We start from the raw sequence: 23,254 nt of genomic DNA, 5'->3' as shown, positions 1-23,254 counted from the left end.
CAGCCTCTACATTTTCCGGTATAACCCGTTTGGAAACGCTAGCTAGCAATTGAACATGTCGTTCCGTTCCTTGTATGTGTGATGGAATTTTTGGATCATTAAACGGTGGATCATCTTGATTTAAATATTCTTTCAATGTATCGTACGGAATGCTTCGCGTGAATGGTAGTTCAAATACGATATTTATATCATTCAAATTGATCATTTCCGTATAACTTGTGCAATTAAAGTTTATATCTGGTTTTTTATAAACTCTTAAGTTCCATTGGCTCGTCAACATCGGTTCGATAGAATTTTCGTAGAATTTTCTTGATGGCACAGTCGCGCTTTTCTTTGCTATAATCAAACAACATTGATAACAAGATATTTTCCGAATGCGCATAATATGAATTATCTTTAATTACTTGATTGACAATTTTGCGTAAACGAGGTTCTAGAAATCGTGACCAACCAATGGACTTGAAAAATAATGCACTGCCGTACACGACAGAGCTGTAATACTTGATATTGAAGTACATTGGCACATAACATTTAATTATAAATTCAACCAGAATTCTTAAATTTGTATCTGGATTTTCCGTTGTCACATATACTCGCAATAATCTAGCGGCCTTGGTGAGCCACCGAGAATGTACAATTTTCCCTGTTTTGATGTTAGCCAGATCCACAGGAACCACGCCGCTAGAAATTGCATGGGCCATGTCGTATAAGTACTTCGAATCGGTGGAAAATTCAATTTTTTCTGGAGCAGGGGGCATATTTTGCAACTCAATTTTCTGGAAGCCGTCCACCACCTGAAAATATATAATAATAAAATAATTAAAAATGGTTGACAATTATAATAAATGAGTGATAGCAATAACTTACCGGAAGAGTTTCACAAGTTTCGATTTGACGGCTCAGTTTTCCGGTTGCCGATCTTGGTCCAGTGCTGGTTGATTTATCCAAAGCGTCAAACAAATGCCGAAACGGAAGTTCGTTGAAGTGTAGAAGGCAAACGAACCAATGCAATGGTCTTTTTAACAGCAATTCGAATCGTCGTATAATTCCACCGTGTATGATACTTCTCATCAATTTTATCTATAGTTAAAGTATCATCTTTTCTGCCATCGGATGAAAACGCTAACAAATTGGTATCATCTAACCGTTTGCGAAGCACTTCTTGTCTGCATTTCTCTTTTTCTCTGCGAACTTTCGATTTATCCATGATGAGAGGTTTCCCATGCTTATCTTTAATTTTAAAATCTTGCAAAAGAGCGATTCTCAATGCTGATGCTACTCTGTCAGGCACACCAAATCTGTCACATATCAAGGCAAAGTTAAAACAATTGTATCTCTCTGTGTTGTGAACTTGTGCTTCTATCCATATCTTCTTGAACCGATGGCGGTGCGTATGTTGAATCATCGGGATCTTGGTATGTTGGCATTGATGACATAGACCTTGCTCTTCAGTTTCCATCATAAATGCATCCATTGTTAGTCTTTTCTGATTATGTTCATCGTGCATGAACTCTTTGAGGCGTTCGGGAACCCAGCCGCATGCACATGGAGCTGCCTTCAAATCGCATTTACATGTTCCTATGTAAAAAAATGTTTCCAGAGATTTTACATACTCTGTAAATTGTTGGGTGTTGTTTCTTCTCTTGATTTGCTCTTAATACTTGTCAAGCAATTTATTCAATTTATTAAATACACTTTTTTTTTTCAGCATTATTTCCATACTAAGTTTTTCACAAATTCCAATCAACTTATCTTGTACTTGAATAGTGAATGATTTATGGCAAAACTTTATTTGTTCTGTTTTGGCACGTTCGCTTAAGTAAAAATAATATCTCAAGATATCCAGATGGGTTGGTAAATTAAGATCAGTTAAATCAGTAGACACACCAAAAACAGTAACATCATGCTTGGGTATATGACTCATTGGGTTTTCGATAGTTGTTGATGTAGTTGCTTTATCTTGCGGTGTAGAGGATGGTGGATTCATTGTAAACTTTTTGATTTGGAATGGTCACTTCACTTACTATTTTTTTTGAAATATTTTTGTATCTGAAATTAGCACTTCACACTTTGAGTTCTTCACAACGACTTAATGCATTCACAAAAACTGTTGCGTTATATATGGTCTACGAGACGAGGTAATAAGAATGAAATGGTAATTTCAATTCTACCTGCTGTGTCTTGTGGTGGCTTAAAAAAAACAACACAAGCAATTTTACGATCTGCAATTGTGTCACAGTGATACCTTCATTTTTTAAAACGGTTGAATAAAAACCCACACAACTATGTTTACGACATGCAAATGCATCACAGTGACGCCTTGGTTTCAAAAGGGTTGTAAAAACGCTAATTTCTAATAATTTTTTTAAATTTCTTTCTATTACTAAGTTAAATTCATTTTTTCATTTACATATGTTCTGACTAAATAAATTTCTAAAGAGAAAAATAAACTCCAAAAAGAAAAATCATAGGCATTTCGCTGATTTTTTCATGTAAAGTGCAAAACCGGCGATTTTTTGAAATGGTTGTATGGTGAACCCCCAGGAGGGGGTTCCAGGGGGTGTGCCACTGGCATCGGTGGGTCGGGTCTCCAAAGTTAGTGGGGGTCGGTCATACATTTGGACTCGATTGGAGCACTAAATGGATCAAAGTGAGATTTTTCAAAATTTGCCCCCACCCAAAAGTTCGACCCAAATTGGGGGACATCAGAATTCGTTTTAGAGGTATGGTTCCTTAGGCAAAGTTTCTTATTTTGATCCCTAAAATACGATTTTCACAGAGCAATGAACGATTTTTAAATCGACCCGCCCTAATACATATGTATATATATACATACCTTTTATATATATTGTAACGAATTTACTTGAAAATCCTCTTATTTGCCCTTATGCTAAGTTCGAATCACTAAGCTGTTGAATAAATAACTCCAATGTTGAATAATGGAAAAATGGCCTTTATTACAGTACTTCGCAATAACACTTATACTTTGCAACTAGCTTGCTTAGCAAACAAACTGATTGATAGCTCAAATGAAACTCTACTATTCAAAATAATACTGCTATTGCTCGCTAGACAGCGTCTTAATCGAAACTGCCCATAGCGCCTCTACCGCTGATGCTTTTATACTCTGTAATTTCCTCGTGGCATCTTCTAGGCGCTGACAGAATTTTACTTAGTTAGTTATAAATTTCTCAGCTACAACTACAGATGTATAATTTCTCATTTGAGTAATATTTGCACAAATTATTGCCCTTTCTTGTGACAACTCAGATAAGATATATGCATGTGTTTGTGCATTGCTTCTCCGCTGTTCGTATACGTACATATGTGTAAACGCAATTATTGATTCGTTTATGTAGATACATAATGATTGAATTATTGATGTGAATTCACGTTTAGCATCGGCTTAGAGATAGCAGCACCCCTTAGTTTTGCTAATATTCGTAACAATAGCCGTGTTTTTTAACACGCGTATATCCGTTTACGCTTAAACTTTATATTAGCCGTGTTTTTTAACACGCGTATATCCGTTTACGCTTAAACTTTATATTGACTGCTAAGAGACAAACTATAAATACACCTCTGAAATTGCTGCGCATAAATTTTGTCCTACTAAATTTCAATACGCATTATACTCAGATGTGACTGAAATATGTGTCTTTGTTTCACCCTCTACACTAATTCTATGTATTCTATGTGTGTCCACAATTCATCGCAACTGATTCAGCTATATGTTATACCCTATGGCCATCAGAGCGTTGCGTCTCCGCTTTGCGGTACACCCTGTTGCTGTAGCTAGTTGTTTTACCACAGCCGCTAGATGGGTCTCCGAAGCATTATCTAAGCGAAGATAGGCGTTTTTTAACACCCGCAAACGAAACGTATACGCGCGTGTTAAAAAACACGGCTATTGACTGCTAAGCGCCAAACTATAAATACACCTCTGAAATTGCTGCGCATAAATTTTGTCCTACTAAATTTCAATACGCATTATACTCAGATGTGACTGAAATATGTGTCTTTGTTTCACCCTCTACACTAATTCTATGTATTCTATGTGTGTCCACAATTCATCGCAACTGATTCAGGTATATGTTATACCCTATGGCCATCAGAGCGTTGCGTCTTTGCTTTTCGGTACACCCTGTTGCTGTAGCTAGTTGTTTAACCACAGCCGCTAGATGGGTCTCCTAAGCATTATCTAAGCGAAGATAGGCGTTTTTTTACACCCGCAAACGAAACGTATACGCGCGTGTTAAAAAACACGGCTAATATGAAATATAATGAATAACATAAATTTGAGCTAATTTATCAATTTTCAAGTAATTTTTCAACCCAACTGAAACTAGTATATTAACTAGTAGGATGCTGATGGAAATATCGACTAGTATGTCAACTGTTATTACATTAATGCATAGACTGAGTAGTATGCCAACTGGTATGTTGATGTTGAATACACTGACTAGTAGACTGGGTCGAAAAAAAAGTTGCTAATGCCCGCCCCTAAATTTGAAGATTATTTTTTGTTAGCTGACCTAATCATGTGAAAACGACTTCATAGTTTAAAGGATATTAAACGGAAATGTGGAGCTTCTCAAGACCAAAATAATGACATATCAATTTTAAAAATCGGTCATCAAATAACCAAGTTATAACGAAAAAACCTTTTTGGCTGTATTTCGAAGGATCAAAAAAAATTAAAAAAAATTTTTCCGAAACCCTTTCAACATAATCTTCAAATTTAGGGGCGGACATTAGCAACCAACCCAGGCTACTGACTAGTATGTCAATTGGTATGATATTGGTGTATATAATAACTAGTATGCCATCTGGTATAATAATGGCGCAAAGGCTGACTAGTATGTTAATTGGTATGAGTCTGATGGGTATGCTGACTAGTATGTCATCTGGTATGATGTTGGTGTATATAATGACAAGTTTGTCAATTGGTATGATGGTGATGCAGAGGCTGGCAATTGATATTTCGTAGGACATCGCCGTGTTAAAAATACCAGTTGGTAAGATGGAAAAAGACAGAACTCATACTAGTTGAGATTTTTGGCAAACTAGTATTTTTCTAGTATACAACTAGTTGGTTTGACTGCAGGGTTATTATCGCCAATAATTCAAGATATAAAATAAAATTAAAGAAAAAAAACTTTTTTAAAAATAAGCTTTTATTATTGGTTAATAAAATTAACTAAAAAGTAAATAATAAATTGACTCTAAAGAAATATAACACTTTATAAGTTCATTGTAACCTTTAACGATAATTAGGCTTTTTCGTCTGCGACAAAAAAATTCTATATTGTACATAATTATATATTTTTAACATTAAAACTTTACAACTAAATTATTAAATCTTACAGTTTATATCACACAACCAAATTGCATACGGGTGTATAAAAAAACGGCTAATATTCCAACTTTCGCCTAGCTAAAATTCCATCGCCAAAAATCTGTAAAACAAAATCAAGTGCGCAGAAAAGTATGCAACACTTACCGATAACTGCCTAACCGCGTTAGCGTTCGTTGTATCACAGAATTTTTACACTTTGAAAATGACGGCTGTTGTTTGCAAGGTTGCATTCCTTTGAGTCTTCGTTTTCACCATCTGGATTAACAAAGTCATGAGCCTGGGCATTCGCGCCAATTTAGTGATGTAAATTGCATGGCGCCAGCGCCAATGCGGTGACAGATCAATGGTAGCTCATTGACGAAATGACTCCAAGCGAATTTTTGACGCTACTTAGTAGTGAGTGCGTAGTACATTTCACTTGCGCTATTGAGTGAAACGACTTTTGTGTGTCAGACACGAGTTTGGTGTTATTGGCGCTATTGGCAATGATGACACTGAGCTGATGACGGTAGCGCTGGTAGTTCAGCTTTTGAATCAGAGAAAGGGTTGATGACCCGTGTAAATTATTATGGCTTTGGCCGTGTAAATTATTATGGTGTATTTGCACCAAATAAATGCTGCGGACATAACAACCGGAGTCATTTTTGAGTTTTATATTTTAGATTTAATGCACAATTAATATGGGTGTGTTTGAGCGGCCAAATAATAACAGTAGTATTGCTAAAGTGCTGCTAAGTTGATGGAATGTCGCTAATTTCCTAGCGATGATCAATAGATTGTCAATATTTCGTTCAACGGATGCGCGAAATTACCACATCTGCTCAAATTTTCCAAGATTTTCCATTCTTGATTTAACGTAAACTGTTATGCCAATATTTTTCAGCCAGGTTTTTTCAAATAGGTAAGTTTTCCAAAAGCAAAATAAATTACAGAAAAGATTACAGAATTAAACAGCCTTAAAAATTCAGCTATGTTGGTTATACACAGAAATACAACAGAGGGTTGTGTCTCCGCTTTTCGCAAGCGTGAGATTCACCACGTCTAAGTCTCGAAATCCACGGTTAGGTACCGGGGGGTTTGTATGGGACTTAGGCTGTTATGCCAAAGTAAAGACAAATCTTTACCGATAACTGTGTTATCGATTAATTTATTGAATTCTCGCAAAGTAAGATTGCATTTTCATCGGAGTTATACATGTGTGCAAAATTTCAGCTCAATCGGACACCGGGAAGTGTATCAAATTTAACTTGCAAGATTCCATTACATACAACAGCCAAGTGAAGGTAAATAAAACCTTATAATAAATGCAAATCACGATATATCTCAGAAGAGAATTTAGGCCGAGTTATGCGTTCGGGTGTACACACGGCGAATCGGGTCCCTGTCGTTCCGAGCGACACGGCATAACTGCCATGAAACGTTCAACAATTATTTTTCATACACTCGAAAGTGTGGAATGATATTCAACTTTTCGCACATGGTCAGTCAAAGATACCTGACCTTCATCACATATCTTATGCTGACCCTATTTATACGCAAAACCGGTGGAAAGTAACAGGACAGGAAGAGGAGGGGAAGGCAGAAAACCATATAAAGAGATCTCATGAAATAAGCAGTTAAACAAGCGTGCTCTACGCCTTTTATCTGAGCGAATTCTTCGTTTAATTTTTAGCTTTGATGGGAAGTAGAAGTATATACTCCCACTTAGCAAAAGTATAAACGAGACGAAGAGATGTAAGAGCTAGGTGCTTGAAATGCGGGCTGGCAGGAATATTGAGCGAAAATTTGATTTCCTAAGTATCAGTTATGCTAATTGGTAAATACTTTGATAACACAAAATATAACCATCAAAAATGAGCACCATCATTTAAATGAAAAAATAAGGGAAAATGCAGTAAATGACAGATTTCACGCCGAGCTTTTCAAACGCGATGATGGAGGGCTTTGTTGTGTTCTACCCAGTCCATAGTGATCTAGAAATCCACGCAATGGCGATATCTCGAAAAGGCGTCCACCTATAGAACTAAGGCCCACTCCATTTTAAAATACTCATTAACACCTTTCATTTGATACCCATATCGTACAAACAAATTATAGAGCCACCCCTGGTCCACCTTTATGGCGATATCTCGAAAAGGCGTCCACCTATAGAACTAAGGTCCACTCCCTTTAAAAGTACTCATTAACGCCTTTCATTTGATACTCATATCGTACAAACAAATTCTAGAGTCACCCATGGTCCACCTTTATGGCGATATCTCGAAAAGGCGTCCACCTATAGAACTAAGGCCCACGCCCTTTTAAAATACTCATTAACACCTTTCATTTGATACCCATATCGTACAAACAAATTATAGAGTCACCCCTGGTCCACCTTTATGGCGATATCTCGAAAAGGCGTCCACCTATAGAACTAAGGCCCACTCTCTTTTAAAATACTCATTAACACCTTTCATTTGATACCCATATCGTACAAACAAATTATAGAGTCACCCCTGGTCCACCTTTATGGCGATATCTCGAAAAGGCGTCCACCTATAGAACTAAGGCCCACGCCCTTTTAAAATACTCATTAACACCTTTCATTTGATACCCATATCGTACAAACAAATTCTAGAGTCAGCCCTGGTCCACCTTTATGGCGATATCCCTAAATGGCGTCCACCTATAGAACTATGGCCCACTCCCTCTTAAAATACTATTTAATACCTTCCATTTGATACGCATGTCATACAAACACATTCCAGGGTTACCCTAGGTTCATTTTCCTACATGGTGATTTTCCCTTATTTTGTCTCCATAGCTCTCAGCTGAGTATGTAATGTTCGGTTACACCCGAACTTAGCCTTCCTTACTTGTTATATATATTTTTTATATACCCGCTTTTATTTCAGCACTCGTACAGCCGATTGGAATGAAATTTGGAAAGTGTGCGCTTCCAAGCTTCTTTATCCAGGCGCTACCGCTGGGGATATATTTACGACGTCGTCACATAAAAGAAGTGCGTAGTATTTTAGTTATAAGACTTTCTACCAAAGAGTTGTCACTGTGGATGTTTATACCAAGTTGCAGCTCATTTGAAATCTTATTTTAGTAAAATGAAGTTTACTTTGAAGCAAAGGTATTTTACACTGTGGAAAGTTTGGATGTTTGGATGTTTGTCCAGACGTTTGTCTTTGTGACTCAATCACGCAAGAACGGCTGGACCGATTTGGATGAAATTTTGCACACATATAGCCAATAGTCTAGAAGGATCTACTAGCTATATTTTTTTGGAAAGGGGGGAGGTCCCCGCCCCCTAGGAACAGTTAAAATTTAACTATTGTATTTTTTCGTCTTTGTGACTGAATCACGCCAGAACGGCTACACGGATTTTGATGAAATTTGGTACACAGACAACAGTCTACAAGCGAAATTTTTTTCGAGCATGGAAAGGGGGGTGGGGATGCCACGACCCCTTCAAACAATTACTTTTTAATAATTTTTACACATTATAATTTTACCTTTACTGACCTTCACCAATATTATAACTCAATAGGTCAAATAAGTCGGGGGCTTACAAAATGAGCAGTGACACCCTCCGTGCCCCCCTCCCCCTTCTGTTGTTGTTGTTGTTGTTGTAGCGATAAGGTTGCTCCCCGAAGGCTTTGGGGAGTGTTATCGATGTGATGGTCCTTTGCCGGATACAAAACCGGTACGCTCCGGTACCATAGCATCATTAAGGTGCTAGCCCGACCATCTCGGGAACGATTTATGTGGCCACATTAAACCTTCAGGCCATTCCCTCCCTCCCTACCCCCAAGTTCCATGAGGAGCTTGGGGTCGCCAGAGCCTCGTCTGTTAGTGAAACAGGATTCGCCGCGGATAGGTGAGGTTGACAATTGGGTTTGGAGAAGCTATATATTGCGCTGGCAACCTGAAAGGTTGCGCTACACAGCACCTTGAAACTGGTATTTTAGTCGCCTCTTACGACAGGCATACCTACCGCGGGTATATTCTGATCCCCTAACCCGCTGGGGGACCTCCCCCCTTCTCCCAACCCCTGGTGTAAAATCTATAAATTGTTATAACTCAATATAAATTTTCTCCAAAATCAATAGTTTTTGGTATCTGGCACATACAGATCGAGATCTAAACAATTTTGGAAAAACGATCAGTGGTCCTCTCCTTCTCCTCCCGCCATCCGCCCTCCTTCAATTGTTTTTATTAGCACGCTTTTATTAGCCTGTATGTTTCTATGTAACTCTTCATTCGCTCCAACACGCCTGCTTCCTTATTAACATGGTTTTATAATTAGCTTCACCTTATTTGTAATCCCGTTAGGGTCATATCGAAAGCCTTCCGGGATCATTTCTGGATGGTTTTCGGGATCCGTCCGGGATCCCGCCGCGGTCATTTCGGGACTTTTTCGGGGTCATTTGGGGTCCCTTCCACCATCATTTCTGGATGGTTTTCGGGATCCGTCCGGGATCCCGTCGGGGCCATTTCGGGATCATTTGGGGTCTCTTCCACCATCATTTCTGGATGGTTTTCGGGATCCGTCCGGGATCCCTTCGGGGTCATTTCGGAACTTTTTCTCGACTAATACGGGATCATTTGGGGACCCTTTCGGCATCATTTCTGGATGGTTTTCGGGATCCGTCCGGGATCCCGTCAGGGTCATTTCGGGAATATTAGGAGATCATTTGAGGACATTTCCGGCATCATTTCTGGATAGTTTTCTAGATCCGTCCGGGACCCCGACGGGGTCATTTCGGGATTATTTCGGGATCGTTTGGGGTACCTTCCGGCATCATTTCTGGATGGTTTTCGGTATCCGTCCGGGATCCCTTCGGGGTCATTTCTCGACTAATACGGGATCATTTGGGGACCCTTTCGGCATCATTTCTGGATGGTTTTCGGGATCCGTCCGGGATCCCGTCAGGGTCATTTCGGGAATATTAGGAGATCATTTGAGGACATTTCCGGCATCATTTCCGGATAGTTTTCTGGATCCGTCCGGGATCCAGTCGGGGTCATTTCGGGACTTTTTCTCGACTAATACGGGATCATTTGGGAACCCTTTCGGCATCATTTCTGAATGGTTTTCGGGATCCGTCCGGGATCCCGTCAGGGTCATTTCGGGAATATTAGGAGATCATTTGAGGACTTTTCCGGCATCATTTCTGGATAGTTTTCTAGATCCGTCCGGGAACCCGACGGGGTCATTTCGGGATTATTTCGGGATCGTTTGGGGTACCTTCCGGCATCATTTCTGGATGGTTTTCGGGATCCGTCCGGAATCCCGTCAGGGTAATTTCGGGAATATTAGGAGATCATTTGAGGACATTTCCGGCATCATTTCTGGATAGTTTTCTGGATCCGGCCGGGATCAAGTCGGGGTCATTTCGGGACTTTTTCTCGACTAATGCGGGATCATTTGGGGACCCTTTCGGCATCATTTCTGGATGGTTTTCGGGATCCGTCCGAGATCCCGTCGGTGTCATTTCAGGACTTTTTCGGAATCATTTGGAGTACCTTTCTTCATCATTTCTATATGGTTTTGGGGATCCGTGGGATAATTTCCGGCATCATATCTGGACATTTTCGGGATCCGTCCGGGATCCCTTCGGTGTCATTTCTCGACTAATACGGGATCATTTGGGGACCCTTTCGGCATCATTTCTGGATGGTTTTCGGGATCCGTCCGGGATCCCGTCAGGGTCATTTCGGGAATATTAGGAGATCATTTGAAGACATTTCCGGCATCATTTCTGGATGGTTTTCTGGATCCGTCCGGGATCCCGTCGGGGCCATTTCGGGATCATTTGGGGTCCCTTCCACCATCATTTCTTGATGGTTTTCGGGATCCGTCCGGGATCCCTTCGGGGTCATTTCGGGACTTTTTCTCGACTAATACGGGATCATTTGGGGGCCCTTTCGGCATCATTTCTGAATGGTTTTCGGGATCCGTCCGGGATCCCGTCAGGGTCATTTCGGGAATATTAGGAGATCATTTGAGGACATTTCCGGCATCATTTATGGATGATTTTCTGGATCCGTCCCATTTTCGTCCATTTTCGTCCCCGTCCATTTCGGGATTATTTCGGAATCGTTTGGGGTCCCTTCCACCATCATTTCTGGATGGTTTTCGAGATCAGTCCGGGATCCCTTCGGGGTCATTTCGGGACTTTTTCTTGACTAATACGGGATCATTTGGGGACCCTTTCGGCATCATTTCTGGATGGTTTTCGGGATCCGTCCGAGATCCCGTCGGTGTCATTTCAGGACTTTTTCGGAATCATTTGGAGTACCTTTCTTCATCATTTCTATATGGTTTTGGGGATCCGTGGGATAATTTCCGGCATCATATCTGGACATTTTCGGGATCCGTCCGGGATCCCTTCGGTGTCATTTCGGGACTATTCCGGGGTCATTTGGGGTACCTTCCGGCATAATTTCTAGATGGTTTTCGGGATTGTTTCGATTTCATTTGGGGTACCTTCCGGTATCATTTCTAGATGGTTTTCGGGATCCGTCCGGGATCCCGTGGGGGTAATTTCGGGACTTTTTCTCGACTAATACGGGATCATTTGGGGACCTTTCCGACATCATTTCTGGATAGTTTTCTGGATCCGTCCGGGATCCCGACGTGGTCATTTCGGGACTATTTCGGGATCGTTTGGGGTACCTACCGGCATCATTTCTGGATGGTTTTCGGTATCTGTCCGGGATCCCGTCGGGATCATTTCGGGACTTTTTCGGGATCATTTGGGATCCTTTCAACATCATTTCTGGATGGTTTTCGGGATCCGTCCGGGATCCCGTCAGGGTAATTTCGGGAATATTAGGGGATCATTTGAGGACCTTTCCGGCATCATTTCTGGCTGGTTTTCGGGATGCGTCGGGGATCCCGTCAGGGTCATTTCGGGACTATTAGGTGATGATTTGAGGACCTTTCCGACATCATTTCTGGATGGTTTTCTGTATCCGTTCGGCATCCCGACGGGGTCATTTCGGGACTTTTTCGGAATCATTAGGGGTGCCTTCCGGCATCATATCTTGATGTCAGGGTCATTTCGGGACTATTAGGCGGATCATTTGAGGACCTTTCCGGCATCATTTCTGGATAGTTTTCGGGATCTGTACGGGAACCCATAGGGGTAATTTCGGGATCATTTTGGGTATTTTCCGGCATCATTTCTAGATGGTTTTCGGGATCCGTCCGGGATTCTGTCGGGGTCATTTCGGGACTTTTTCGGGGCTGTTTTGGGATCATTTGTGGACCTTTCCGACATCATTTTTTGATAGTTTTCGGGATCCGTCCGGGATCACGACGGGGTAATTTCGGGACTTTTTCGGGGCTATTTCGGGATCATCTGGGGTATTTGCCGGCATCATTCCTAGAAGGTTTTCGGGATCCGTCCGGGATCCCGTCGGGGTCATTTCGGGACTTTTTCTCGACTTATACGGGATCATTTGGGGACCCTTTCGGCATCATTTCTGGATGATTTCGGGATCCGCCCGGGATCTCGTCAGGGACGTTCCGGGACTATTAGAGGATCGTTTAGGGACCTTTCCGGCATCATTTCTGAATAGTTTTCGGGATTCGTTCGGGATCCCGTCGGGGACATTTCACGACGTTTTCGGGATCATTTGGGGTACCTTCTGGCATCATTTCTGGGTTGTTTTCGGGATTCGTCCGGGATCCCGTCGGGGTCATTTCGGGACTATTAGGCGATCATTTGGAGACCTTTCTGGCATCATTTCTGGATAGTTTTTGGGATCTCGTCGGGGTCATTTCGGGACTATTTCGGATGATTTGGGGACCCTTTCGGCATCATTTCTGGATGGTTTTCGGGATCCGTCCGGGATCCCATCAGGGTCATTTCGGGACTATTAGGCGATCATTTGGGGACCTTTCTGGCATCATTTCTGGATAGTTTTTGGGATCCCGTCGGGGTCATATCGGGACTATTTCGGATCATTTGGGGACCCTTTCGGCATCATTTCTGGATGGTTTTCGGGATCCGTACGGGATCCCGTCAGGGTCATTTCGGGATTGTTAGGGGGATTATTTGGGGCCTTTCCGGCATCATTTCTGGATAGTTTTCGGGATCTATACGGGAACCCATCGGAACTTTTTCGGGACTATTTCGGGATCATTTGGGAACCTTTTAGGGGCCATTTCATGACTTTTTCTGTATTATTTCGGGATCATTTGGGGATCCTTCCGGCATCATTTCTTGATGGTTTGCCGGGTCCATCAGGGTCATTTCGGGACCATTTTGGGATCATTTGGGGACCCTTCCGAGGTAATTTCTGTAGGAGTCAGTTCGAGATATTTTTGTAACTTTTTCGGGATAGTTTTGGACCCTTCCGGGATCATTTGTGTATGGTTTTCGCGATCCGTCGTGGATCCCCTCGGGGTCATTTCGGAAATTTTTCTGGACTATGTCAGGATAATTTGGGAACCTTTCCTGGATATTTTCTGGATGGTTTTTGAGATCCGTACGGGAGCCCGTCAGGGTCATTTCGGAACTTTTCCGGGACTATTTCGGGACCATTTTTGTACCCTTCAGGGATCATTTCTGTGTGGTTCTCTGGATAAGTCTAGAATTATGTCGTCGTCATTCCGGGTTTTTTGGGACTATTCCGGGAACTTTTGGAGACCCTTCCGGGGCATTTCTGAACGGTTTTCGGGATCCGTCCGCGATATCGTCGGGGTCATTTCATGGCTTTTTCTGGATAACTTCGGGATCATTCGGGGATCCTATAAGGTTATCAGCACATTACTTTATTTGCAAATAAAATGCATTAGACAGACAAATTTTTTTAAACAGATAACTTGATAAGCAGGCTAACGTGAATAGCCCATATATTTCATTTTCTCCTTGCGGACGGGGCCCCGGGTAAAGGCTATAAGATATATTTTTAAGTAGGGTTGCCGCCTATGTTTATATTTACATATAGGCTTGTTTATATATCCAATTCCATCCCGAGAACACCGAAATTGGCTACATCCTAAGCTTTGTTTCTTAAAGTGTTCTACTTAGACTATTTTTACGAGGTTGTCACCTGTTTGAAATTTAAAAAAAATATGAAAAACGTATATGTCCATCAAAAAAGGTACTTCATACAGTTTTTCGGTACAAATATTTTTGAGAAGGGTTGCCACCTAACCAGAATTATTTTTATCTAAATCTGCAACATACTAGATTACTCTGAGCTAAGCATGGTCACCTTGGTACTCATTTAAAATTCAGGAGGCCTAGTTCCATGCCGGTTGCTGTGCTGCAAGTGGGGTTTATTTTGGATTTCGAGAAATTTTGTGTGCTCACTAACTTTTAGTTCTGACTGAGATGTTCAGTAATATACATTCATATACATATGTATGCTCATGCATCTTTTTTGTCGTACATACAACACCTACTCGAGTATGTACAACAACTAAATACGTAACCCGCACTAGGCCGTGTTCCCTGGCACGTGAAACACTTTAGCAACCAACAAGCAAACACATATACATATGTAAGGGTACAACCAAAAATGTAAATATATCTGTATATACCAGCTTAAGTTTAAAGATTAAAGGCATTTAGTTTTCTAGGTAAGTATTCTATTAAAATACATTTGCATTCTTTTCTCATATGCACATTTTTCTTTGTTCGTTTGTTTGTGTTTGTTCGTCTGTTGTTGTATCCCGATTGTCTCCATGAAATTGGCATTGCCTCATTGTTTGCAGCATCTCTATGCGCATTGAACAAGAACATAGAATAAAAGCGGAAGTTGTGTAAATCTAAAGAAAAGAAAACAAAAAAACAATAATCAAGTACAAATGCTGTAGAGGGAAATGAAATCCCAGATAATTTTCTTGTTGCTGTCAGCTGCAAGTTAAATTTAATCAGAAAACAGATGCTCCATAGTCTAAAGGTTTGCGTCTATTGATTTGTTTACGTTCAAATCTCAGTACAATGAAATTAAAAAGAAAAGGTCAAGAGTTGTGTATATACATAAAAATATTCATATACAAGTAATGAAATAAAACGTCTGTTTTTGCGAGGTACTTAAAAAAAGTTTACCATGAAAGAAGTTCGTTTAAGTAGATATTATATGCTCGGTACGAAACTAGCAGACCTTTCAAACACATACAACTTGAAGTCGGACCATACTTTTATAGCAAGGGACCGTGCGGTAGTGCTTCAAACCACTCTGAAGACTGATACATTCGAATGAACATTTACTTTTAGGCCAATCTTAGGTGTACATCTAAGTCACGCGATCCGTCCCACAAAACATTAGAAAGGCAAACAAGGGTTAAAAGTGATAAGGGAATGGGAGAAAGATAATGCATTTAATTCAGCAATGCTAGACTGCACTTTATATGGTCTGCGCAATGAAGAAAAAAAGAACCCCCATAAATGATCTCGGTTTCGGTTCTGTTTCTGCCAAGTTTCGACTCAGATTTCTTCTCGGAATTCTTATATGGTTTTTAAATTTACTCAATTTGTAAGTGCTTGGGCGTCCCAAGAGATCAGCATGACAGTTATTAAACATCATCAATCACTAGACCGCTACGATCTGATTGACCGTGGAAAAAGAGTCGAGTGATGCCCACTGGAGTAGAACTCCACAAAAGAGATTCGGCTTGACCACCATATCATTCACCTAAACCACAGAACTAGCCAGCGTTTGGAAGTTACCTCGAAAGCAGTACAAGGCAATGAAATGCTCCTTAAAACTATCCTCTATATTAAGTTTCATTCACAGTTTTCTGTCAAAGGACTACCTCCTAAATGGCTTTGGCCGAAATTAGAAATCTTCCAACTCCTGGTAAACATAAACAAATCCGCATCATTTACACCTGTTTTCAACTCCATGTATGGCTCGAAATCATGGACGGTCTCGAGTATCGAAGGAGGTGTAATGATGACCTATATGAGCTTTACGCAGATATGATGATAGTGCAGCGAATAAAAAATCCAAAGATTTTACTGGCTAGGTAATGTTATGCTAATGGACAAAAACGCTCGGCCAGGAGAGTATTTTAATCGACACAATAGTTTGGAAGCAGAGAAAGAAGGAGATATCCACTGCGGCAGAAGAAGACTTGACACTCCTTGGTCCAATTGGCGTCAGTTATTGCGAAACAGGAATAGCTGGAGTGACTTGTTACGAAACGCCTCAAATCGCTTAGACAGCTAAGTGCCAGATTATGATGATGATGGCTTAAATACTGACTTCTACCTGGCTCATATTTCTAGACAAATTGATCAGTAAAAACCAACTCCATTTTTGAATGAACGCACAACACTTACACATACATGTATCTATAAAAACTATAAATAGAAAGTAAATGACAACAACAGATCAAAACAAAAAATTACACTGAAGATGGCACAACGTCGAAACCAGTTTCTTTCCAAACCAGATTTAACAAGGTATGACGATTCCACCCTGTCGGAATCAACAAAACAAAATAAATCAGATCGGTAGGGTTTTAGTTGAGATAAAACCTACGCATCTATGGAAATAATGCCATTGTAACAATATGTAATTTATTTAGAAAAAAGTGAGCAGCACATAAAAAAACATACATAACAATAAACATGAGCAGTACTTACATCATTGTTGTATTAATTCCATTGCTGCCATTGCTCGCTCCAACACAATTGCTCATGCCATAAAAGAGAGCCAGCGATTGATTACACCAATCGAGCAATGATGCCGTACCGATAAGCTGCGAATAATTGTCTTGTGTATTCACTGTGAAGTTATCAATAATACCACCGGCCCGAGTGTTTCCGCTGCTGCTAGCACCAATACCACCACCACGACTGCTGCTGCTGCCGCTACCCTCAAATTCATTAAATAAGCCGATATTGTAAGGCTGCCAACTTTGAACCACATTCGCTGCTCTTTCTATGGCAACGGTCGTTGAGTGAATATTTGATACGTGCATTGCTGTTGTTGTTGCTGCTGGATGTATTTCCGTTTCACGTCTTTTTTAGGAAATTAGTTTTGTGTTTATGTATTTGTGTTTGTTTTTAAGTGGGTGCTGCTGTTGATGACGCCTGCCTTTTGATGAAATTTGATTTGGAATTGTTTATCGGATTATTTCGCTCTTTCAATGGAGACATGATTTACACCCAAGCTTTATTAGTGTTTGTTTGTTAAATTTTTTTGCGTGCATCTGCTTCGTAATTGAGTCTCAATATTATCGTTTGTTATTTTTAAACATTTTTTGTTTTTCCAATTTTCCAAACCGATTTTCGAATTATGCAGAAATGCTGGTGCACGAGTTTGTTGGCTTCTTGATGTTTTGATTTCACTTTTTATTTCGCCATTTCTCTGAAAGTATAAGTAAAATAAATTTAATCTTTGAAAATGGTTTTGAACATAAGGCTGCTAAAAGGATTGGTGTTAAAAAGCTAAAAATTTACTTTGGTGAGGTAATTTAAAAGAAACTTAAGAAGAGGAGAAGTATGAAATAGAAAATTTAAGAAGCAAGAGAAGGAAATGTAGCTTTACCAGAAACAAAAATTTTAAGATTTTTGAGAAGAGCTTCGTCGGTTTATTATCTGTAAAAGCCGATACCAACAAGTTATTGTCAATTGTTGATGTATTAGCGATAGAGATACTTCCCGAAGTTATTGGTGAGTGTTATCGATGTTGTTAGCCTTTGCCTTATATACATAGAAATAGTACGTTCCGGTTACGAGCACCATTAAGGTACTAGCCCGACCAACCGGGGAACGACTCATATGACCACATTAAACCTTCTTCGCTATACTGCCACTCAACCACTAGTTCCATGAGGAGCTTGGTGTCGCCCGAGCACCGCCTGCTATAAATGTGTTTAACAAATTCATATTTATAGCAGGATTCCCCTCGAATTGGTGAAGCTTAAAATTACGTTGCGGAAGCTGTAAAGCTTTAAAGCTTTGTAGTGCGCTTATCAACCCCTTGGATGTTGTATTATCAGCTAACTATCGAAAGCGAGCTATTATCGTCGAGTTATCAGTTTGTTACCGGCTTCTACTTTTTTCCTTATTGGCTTGCTATAGCAGGGTTACAGATGTGTCAACGATTTTTTTTACCGGGAATCAATACATTAAAAACTGGCAAAATTTTTCTAAGAGGGTGATCCTGCCATTAGTTAGAGTTCAAAGGTGAAAATAGCACATTTGGTTTGTATTTTATGCATATTTCTTGATAGTAATTTTTTTTTAGTGCCGTAGTGAAAATGCGTGACGTGTTCTGATTTAATTTTTAGTGAAATCTGGGGAGAAATCCAAACGAATAGTCATTGGAGATGATACTTGGATATTTGAGTATGTCCCTGAGATGCGTAAACAAAGCTAATAGCCACCCATTGTTGGTGGAGAGCGGCCAAGGAAAGTGAGGATGTCAAGTCACATCTGAAAGCATTGTGAATATGTTTATGCTGGCGAGAAAGTGAGCGGAAAATTCTATGTTGTTATTATGGAGATGCTGCCGCACGTATTTTTCGTAATTCTGAATTACGACAATGCACCAGCCCATTTCTCGTCCGCTGTGCAAGAATTTTTGGTTAAAAAAGGCATCCCAACATTGCCTCACCCACCCTATAGCCCTGATATTGTTCAATGATATTCACTGTGAAGGCGTATCTCTAGCGAGGCAGGAGGTTCAAGAAGCTGTAACCGTGGTGCTAAACGGGCTAACTTCGGAGGATTATCAAGCGTGCTTCCAATCATGGGAGAGACGTTGTAACGTTGTGTGGAGTTAGAGGAAGACTATTGTGAAGGTCAGTAGTAAAACCTTTCCTAAAACTTCATACTCTTGCTTTTAATTGCCCAATGCCCGGAACTTAATTGCCGTACCTCGTACTTTTGCAATATATGTACATTATATTTTATTGTTTTTTTGTCTTACCCTAAAACAACTTCATCGCTTTTGGTACATACTTTCACGGTAAAATTTGTGGTTTGTAAATATTTATCTTTGGAGAATTTATGCTTCTTAGAAAATGTTGCATTGTACAACGCAAGTTTAAACGATTTTACGACATCAAAACCAAAGTTTGTAAGAACTTGGTAATGTCAGTAGAAATAAATGGACAATTCTATGAATGTAAAGCTCTATGAGTAAGTAGGTATGTATTTGAGTAACGGTACTTCGGCGAAGTATAATTTATAAAATATTTTTTAAGTAAATGCTTTTGTTTCCAGGCAGGAGTCTGGAAGTGCTTCCGCAAATTGTTGTAAAATATTAGCATACCGATAATTGCCATAAAATCAAATACCTTTTATAACCTGCTGTGATACATATATTATTTTCATATTGTTTACTAATAACTAAATTTTGAATAATTTCGTTAGTTCTGAAATTAATTGAACATTGAATTAGAAAGCAGTTTTTTCGCATACTTGAATGGGTAAAAGCAATTTTTTTTCGCTTCAATTAAAATGAAGTTGCATGTTAAATTTATGGTTTAGACAGGCAACTTTTTACAGTATTTACATATTTCATGTAAGTTTTACATAATTTTATGTGAATTTTACATACAAAAATATAAACATGCCAAAAATATCACTGCGTAGTCAAACTCAGAAGGCAGCGCAAAAATATAATTGGTTAAATTGTTTGTTTAACCTACATATAGCAATGATTTCTATAAGATCAATTCAGCACCGATTCTTTATTAGTTTTCCAGTTTGGAAAAAATTGAGAATATTACTGAGAGTAGTGTTTCTTCAAAACCATCCATCATGTGTTTTTTGATAGCAAGCCGTATCTGCCACAAGTCGCCGAGCTTAAAGGTTACTCATTGGAAAAAAATATACGCCTGTCAAAACATCGCTTTTCGAACCGCTACGGGCTGCCTGTTATGTCGCCAGAACGCCACTTATCCAGTGAGAGTGTTCTCCATTACGGAGAGATATGAAATGCTGAACAAACAGTTTCTGTTGTATACCCAGAAACCTGAGCATACAAACAGACATCTGATTTAAGTGACCCCGGTTCCTAGAGACTTAAAAAGTAATCTCCGAAACAATTATAGAGAAAAACGGCACGACGTAGTTCACGTATATAGAAAAAGAACACAAAAAGGCGTCGCTCTTTTATGCCAGGAATTACCCGGCGAACTCCGTCCATTAAGACAAATACCCAGAACTCATAGAAGAGGAAAGGAGTCTACCTTGTGAGTCTAGCTCAACTCTTTTTTTTTTTTTTTTTTGTTTTGTGGGGAGGCTGAAAAATGCCTAATGCACCATAATTGCTGCCGTCGCAGCAACCGTGTGTCCGTAGACTAAAAAACAGCACCGTTCTGGAACTGTCGCCCACCCCGGCACCACTTTCGCATTACTTCAGGGTGGCGTTCCATATTTCTCATTTTTTAAGAGCCTACTGTTGTCCCTGCGTCCAGGTTCCCGCTATTTGCTCTGAGTGTCCATTTAATCGCCACTGCTTCGCATGCGCATTTCTCTGCGCTCCCTCTCAGCATCCATCAGGCGTGTCATTACTAAAAATGCCATTTTGTTCACTGCAGTCCAGCACTCTTTTCTGTTGCACATATGTGATACTAAATTTCTCGTGGTAGGTTCCTCCCCAAAGACTCCATGCAAGGTGAGTCTTTCTTCGTGGAAACGGGGGCAGTGGAACATTACGTGTTCTGCGTTTTCTAACTCCGTGGTACACATTGGGCAATGAGGATCTTCCTCTATCCTACGCTTCCATAAATACTCTTTGAAACCGCCATGTCCACTCGTTATCTGCGTGAGATGGTAGTTCAGTTCGCCGTGCTTCCGCTCATTCCATTGAGCTACGTTCCAAACTAGTGTGAAAGTCCAACGCCCTTTTCTCGAGGTCTCCCACCGTTCTTTCCACTTAGCTATTGTTTGTGTCCTTGCTCTTTTCTTGTCTTCTTCAGATGGTCCCTCGATATTAGTGTTATACAGATAGGCCATTTCGCTTGCCAGTAAGTCCACTGGGATTTTCCGGGTTAGAACCAAGATCGCGTCGTCGGACACCGTCCGATAAGCACTTGCTATTCTTAAAGAAGCAAGCCGGTACGCTGCTAATATATATTTTTGATGGGTCTGTTTAGATCCATACCACACTGGTGCTGCGTACAGTATTATTGAGCTGGTTACTGTGGACAATAGCTGACGTGTAGCTTCGCTCGGGCCACCAATGTTAGGCATTATTCGCATAATTGATCCATTAACTTTGGTAATTTTCTCCTCCACCGCTCTGAAGTGCTCTTTGAAAGTTAACTTAGAGTCAATGTGCACTCCTAAGTATTTTAAGGAATCCTTTGAGGTGATTTGATGATCCCCGACAGTTAAGACTAACTCGTTCGCCGACCGTTTGGAGCTTACTAATACCACTTCCGTCTTTTGGCCAGCCAACTCCAGTCCCGTATTGGTCAGCCATTCCTTTATTCTTCCTACGGCGTCGTTACATAATGCTTGAATCAGGTCCAGTTTCTTGGCCACTACTACCACTGCAATATCTTCAGCATATCCCACAATTTGCGTGTTTTCTGGTAGATCAATCTTTAGCACCCCGTCATACATTACATTCCAAAGCGTTGGACCGAGAACAGATCCCTGTGGGACGCCTCCTGTGATTTTGTACTCTTTTGCTCCTTGATCCGTGTCAAAAAGAAGTGCTTTGTTTTTAAGATAGCTACCTATAATTCTAGCTCAACTCTTATTTATCCACGATCAACCCTAACATTCATAATAAATGTCCTGCTTGCAACATGTCCCCACATCACACCAATAATTTTTTTCAAATGCTATTTGGAACCAACGACTCTGACACCCATATCTACCACCAGCGGGTTAGGGGCTTATAATATACCCGTGGTAGGTATGCCTGTCATAAGAGGCGATTAAAATACCAAACTGATTCAAGGGGTTGTGTAGCGCAACCCTAACAAAGGATTGCCAGCGCAATATATAGCTTCTCCAACCCATTTGTCAACCTCACCTATCCGTGGCGACTCCTGTTTCGTTAACAGCCCAGGCTCTGGCTAAACTCCTGATGGATGTAGGGGGTGGGAAGGCGGGATAGCCTAGAATGTTTCATGTGGTCATACCAAATCGTTCCCGAGATGGTCAGGCTAGTACCTTTATAGTGCTTGTTACCGGAACGTACCAGATCTGCATCCGGCAAAAGGCCGTCGAGATCGATAATAATCCCCAAGGCATTCGGCGAGCGTCCTTATCGCTACAACAACAACAAAGACACCCATATCTCTTCGGTCCATTTGAAACTGCAAATTTTCTTGGACTGCCGTTAGAGAATATTGATGACAATTTGTTAGTCGTCGTGCCTATTGGATGGCGCGAGGCACTGCTACAACATAAACAACAACAACATCTGTCATATGCTCAGGCTCAATAATAAAATCTTAACAAGGTATTCAAAAAGCTAGTACCATCGTGATCAGAGATTGGCTAAAATACTATTGTATAAAACAATCACCACACATTTCATTCTGTTTTAAAAAATCTGTTAAGGAAACTTAATTGTTCATGACAACAGATTATTGTTCTTATAAACAAACTAACAGCTCTTAACTAGAAATAAGCCAAATACTCTAGAAGTTTTGCTGCATGTCGAAAAAGAACATTGACAATCAAACAAATTTTGACAGCAACGAAAAAATTTAGTTTAATGAATACTAATATTATGGTGGTAAAACGCTCGCCTACTGCATCGAAGGACCAACATTTAAAAGCATGTGGCCAACAGTGTCTAGGCAGAATACCCATCATGAGCTCACAGTTCTCTCTCTCTAGTGATAAGAGTAACCTTGTTTTTCTAAAGTCGTAGGAAATGCTTGGTCGTGTTCGCTTCCAAACTTTGGCGGATGCGCATTTTAGCTCCCTCATCCGCTTTTTCATTCACACAGGGAGC

At 40.4% G+C, this 23,254-nt stretch overlaps 1 protein-coding gene and 1 long non-coding RNA gene across 9 annotated transcripts in view; both read right to left on the bottom strand.

Annotated features, from left to right (window-relative positions):
* TkR99D (Tachykinin-like receptor at 99D) overlaps positions 1-17,487 on the bottom strand; it is a 156,121-nt gene extending 138,634 nt beyond the window's left edge. For all 6 annotated transcript variants that reach the window (XM_067760633.1, XM_067760634.1, XM_067760635.1 and 3 more), the window contains exon 1: positions 16,963-17,487. In XM_067760633.1, coding sequence (XP_067616734.1) covers positions 16,963-17,300 — 338 coding nt within the window. In that variant the 5' untranslated portion in view covers positions 17,301-17,487. The remainder of the gene's footprint in view (positions 1-16,962) is intronic.
* A 29-nt stretch (positions 17,488-17,516) lies between these two features.
* Positions 17,517-23,254, bottom strand: part of LOC137237232 (uncharacterized) — an 85,184-nt gene continuing 79,446 nt past the window's right edge. For all 3 annotated transcript variants that reach the window (XR_010948872.1, XR_010948873.1, XR_010948874.1), the window contains one exon: positions 17,517-17,689. This is a non-coding gene — a long non-coding RNA (uncharacterized lncRNA). The remainder of the gene's footprint in view (positions 17,690-23,254) is intronic.

Source organism: Eurosta solidaginis, chromosome 1 (assembly GCF_040869045.1).
Source record: "Eurosta solidaginis isolate ZX-2024a chromosome 1, ASM4086904v1, whole genome shotgun sequence".
Lineage (NCBI taxonomy): Eukaryota > Metazoa > Arthropoda > Insecta > Diptera > Tephritidae > Eurosta > Eurosta solidaginis.
The sequence above is the reverse complement of the archived record's forward strand: the minus strand, read 5'-3'. Positions and strand labels throughout refer to the sequence as shown.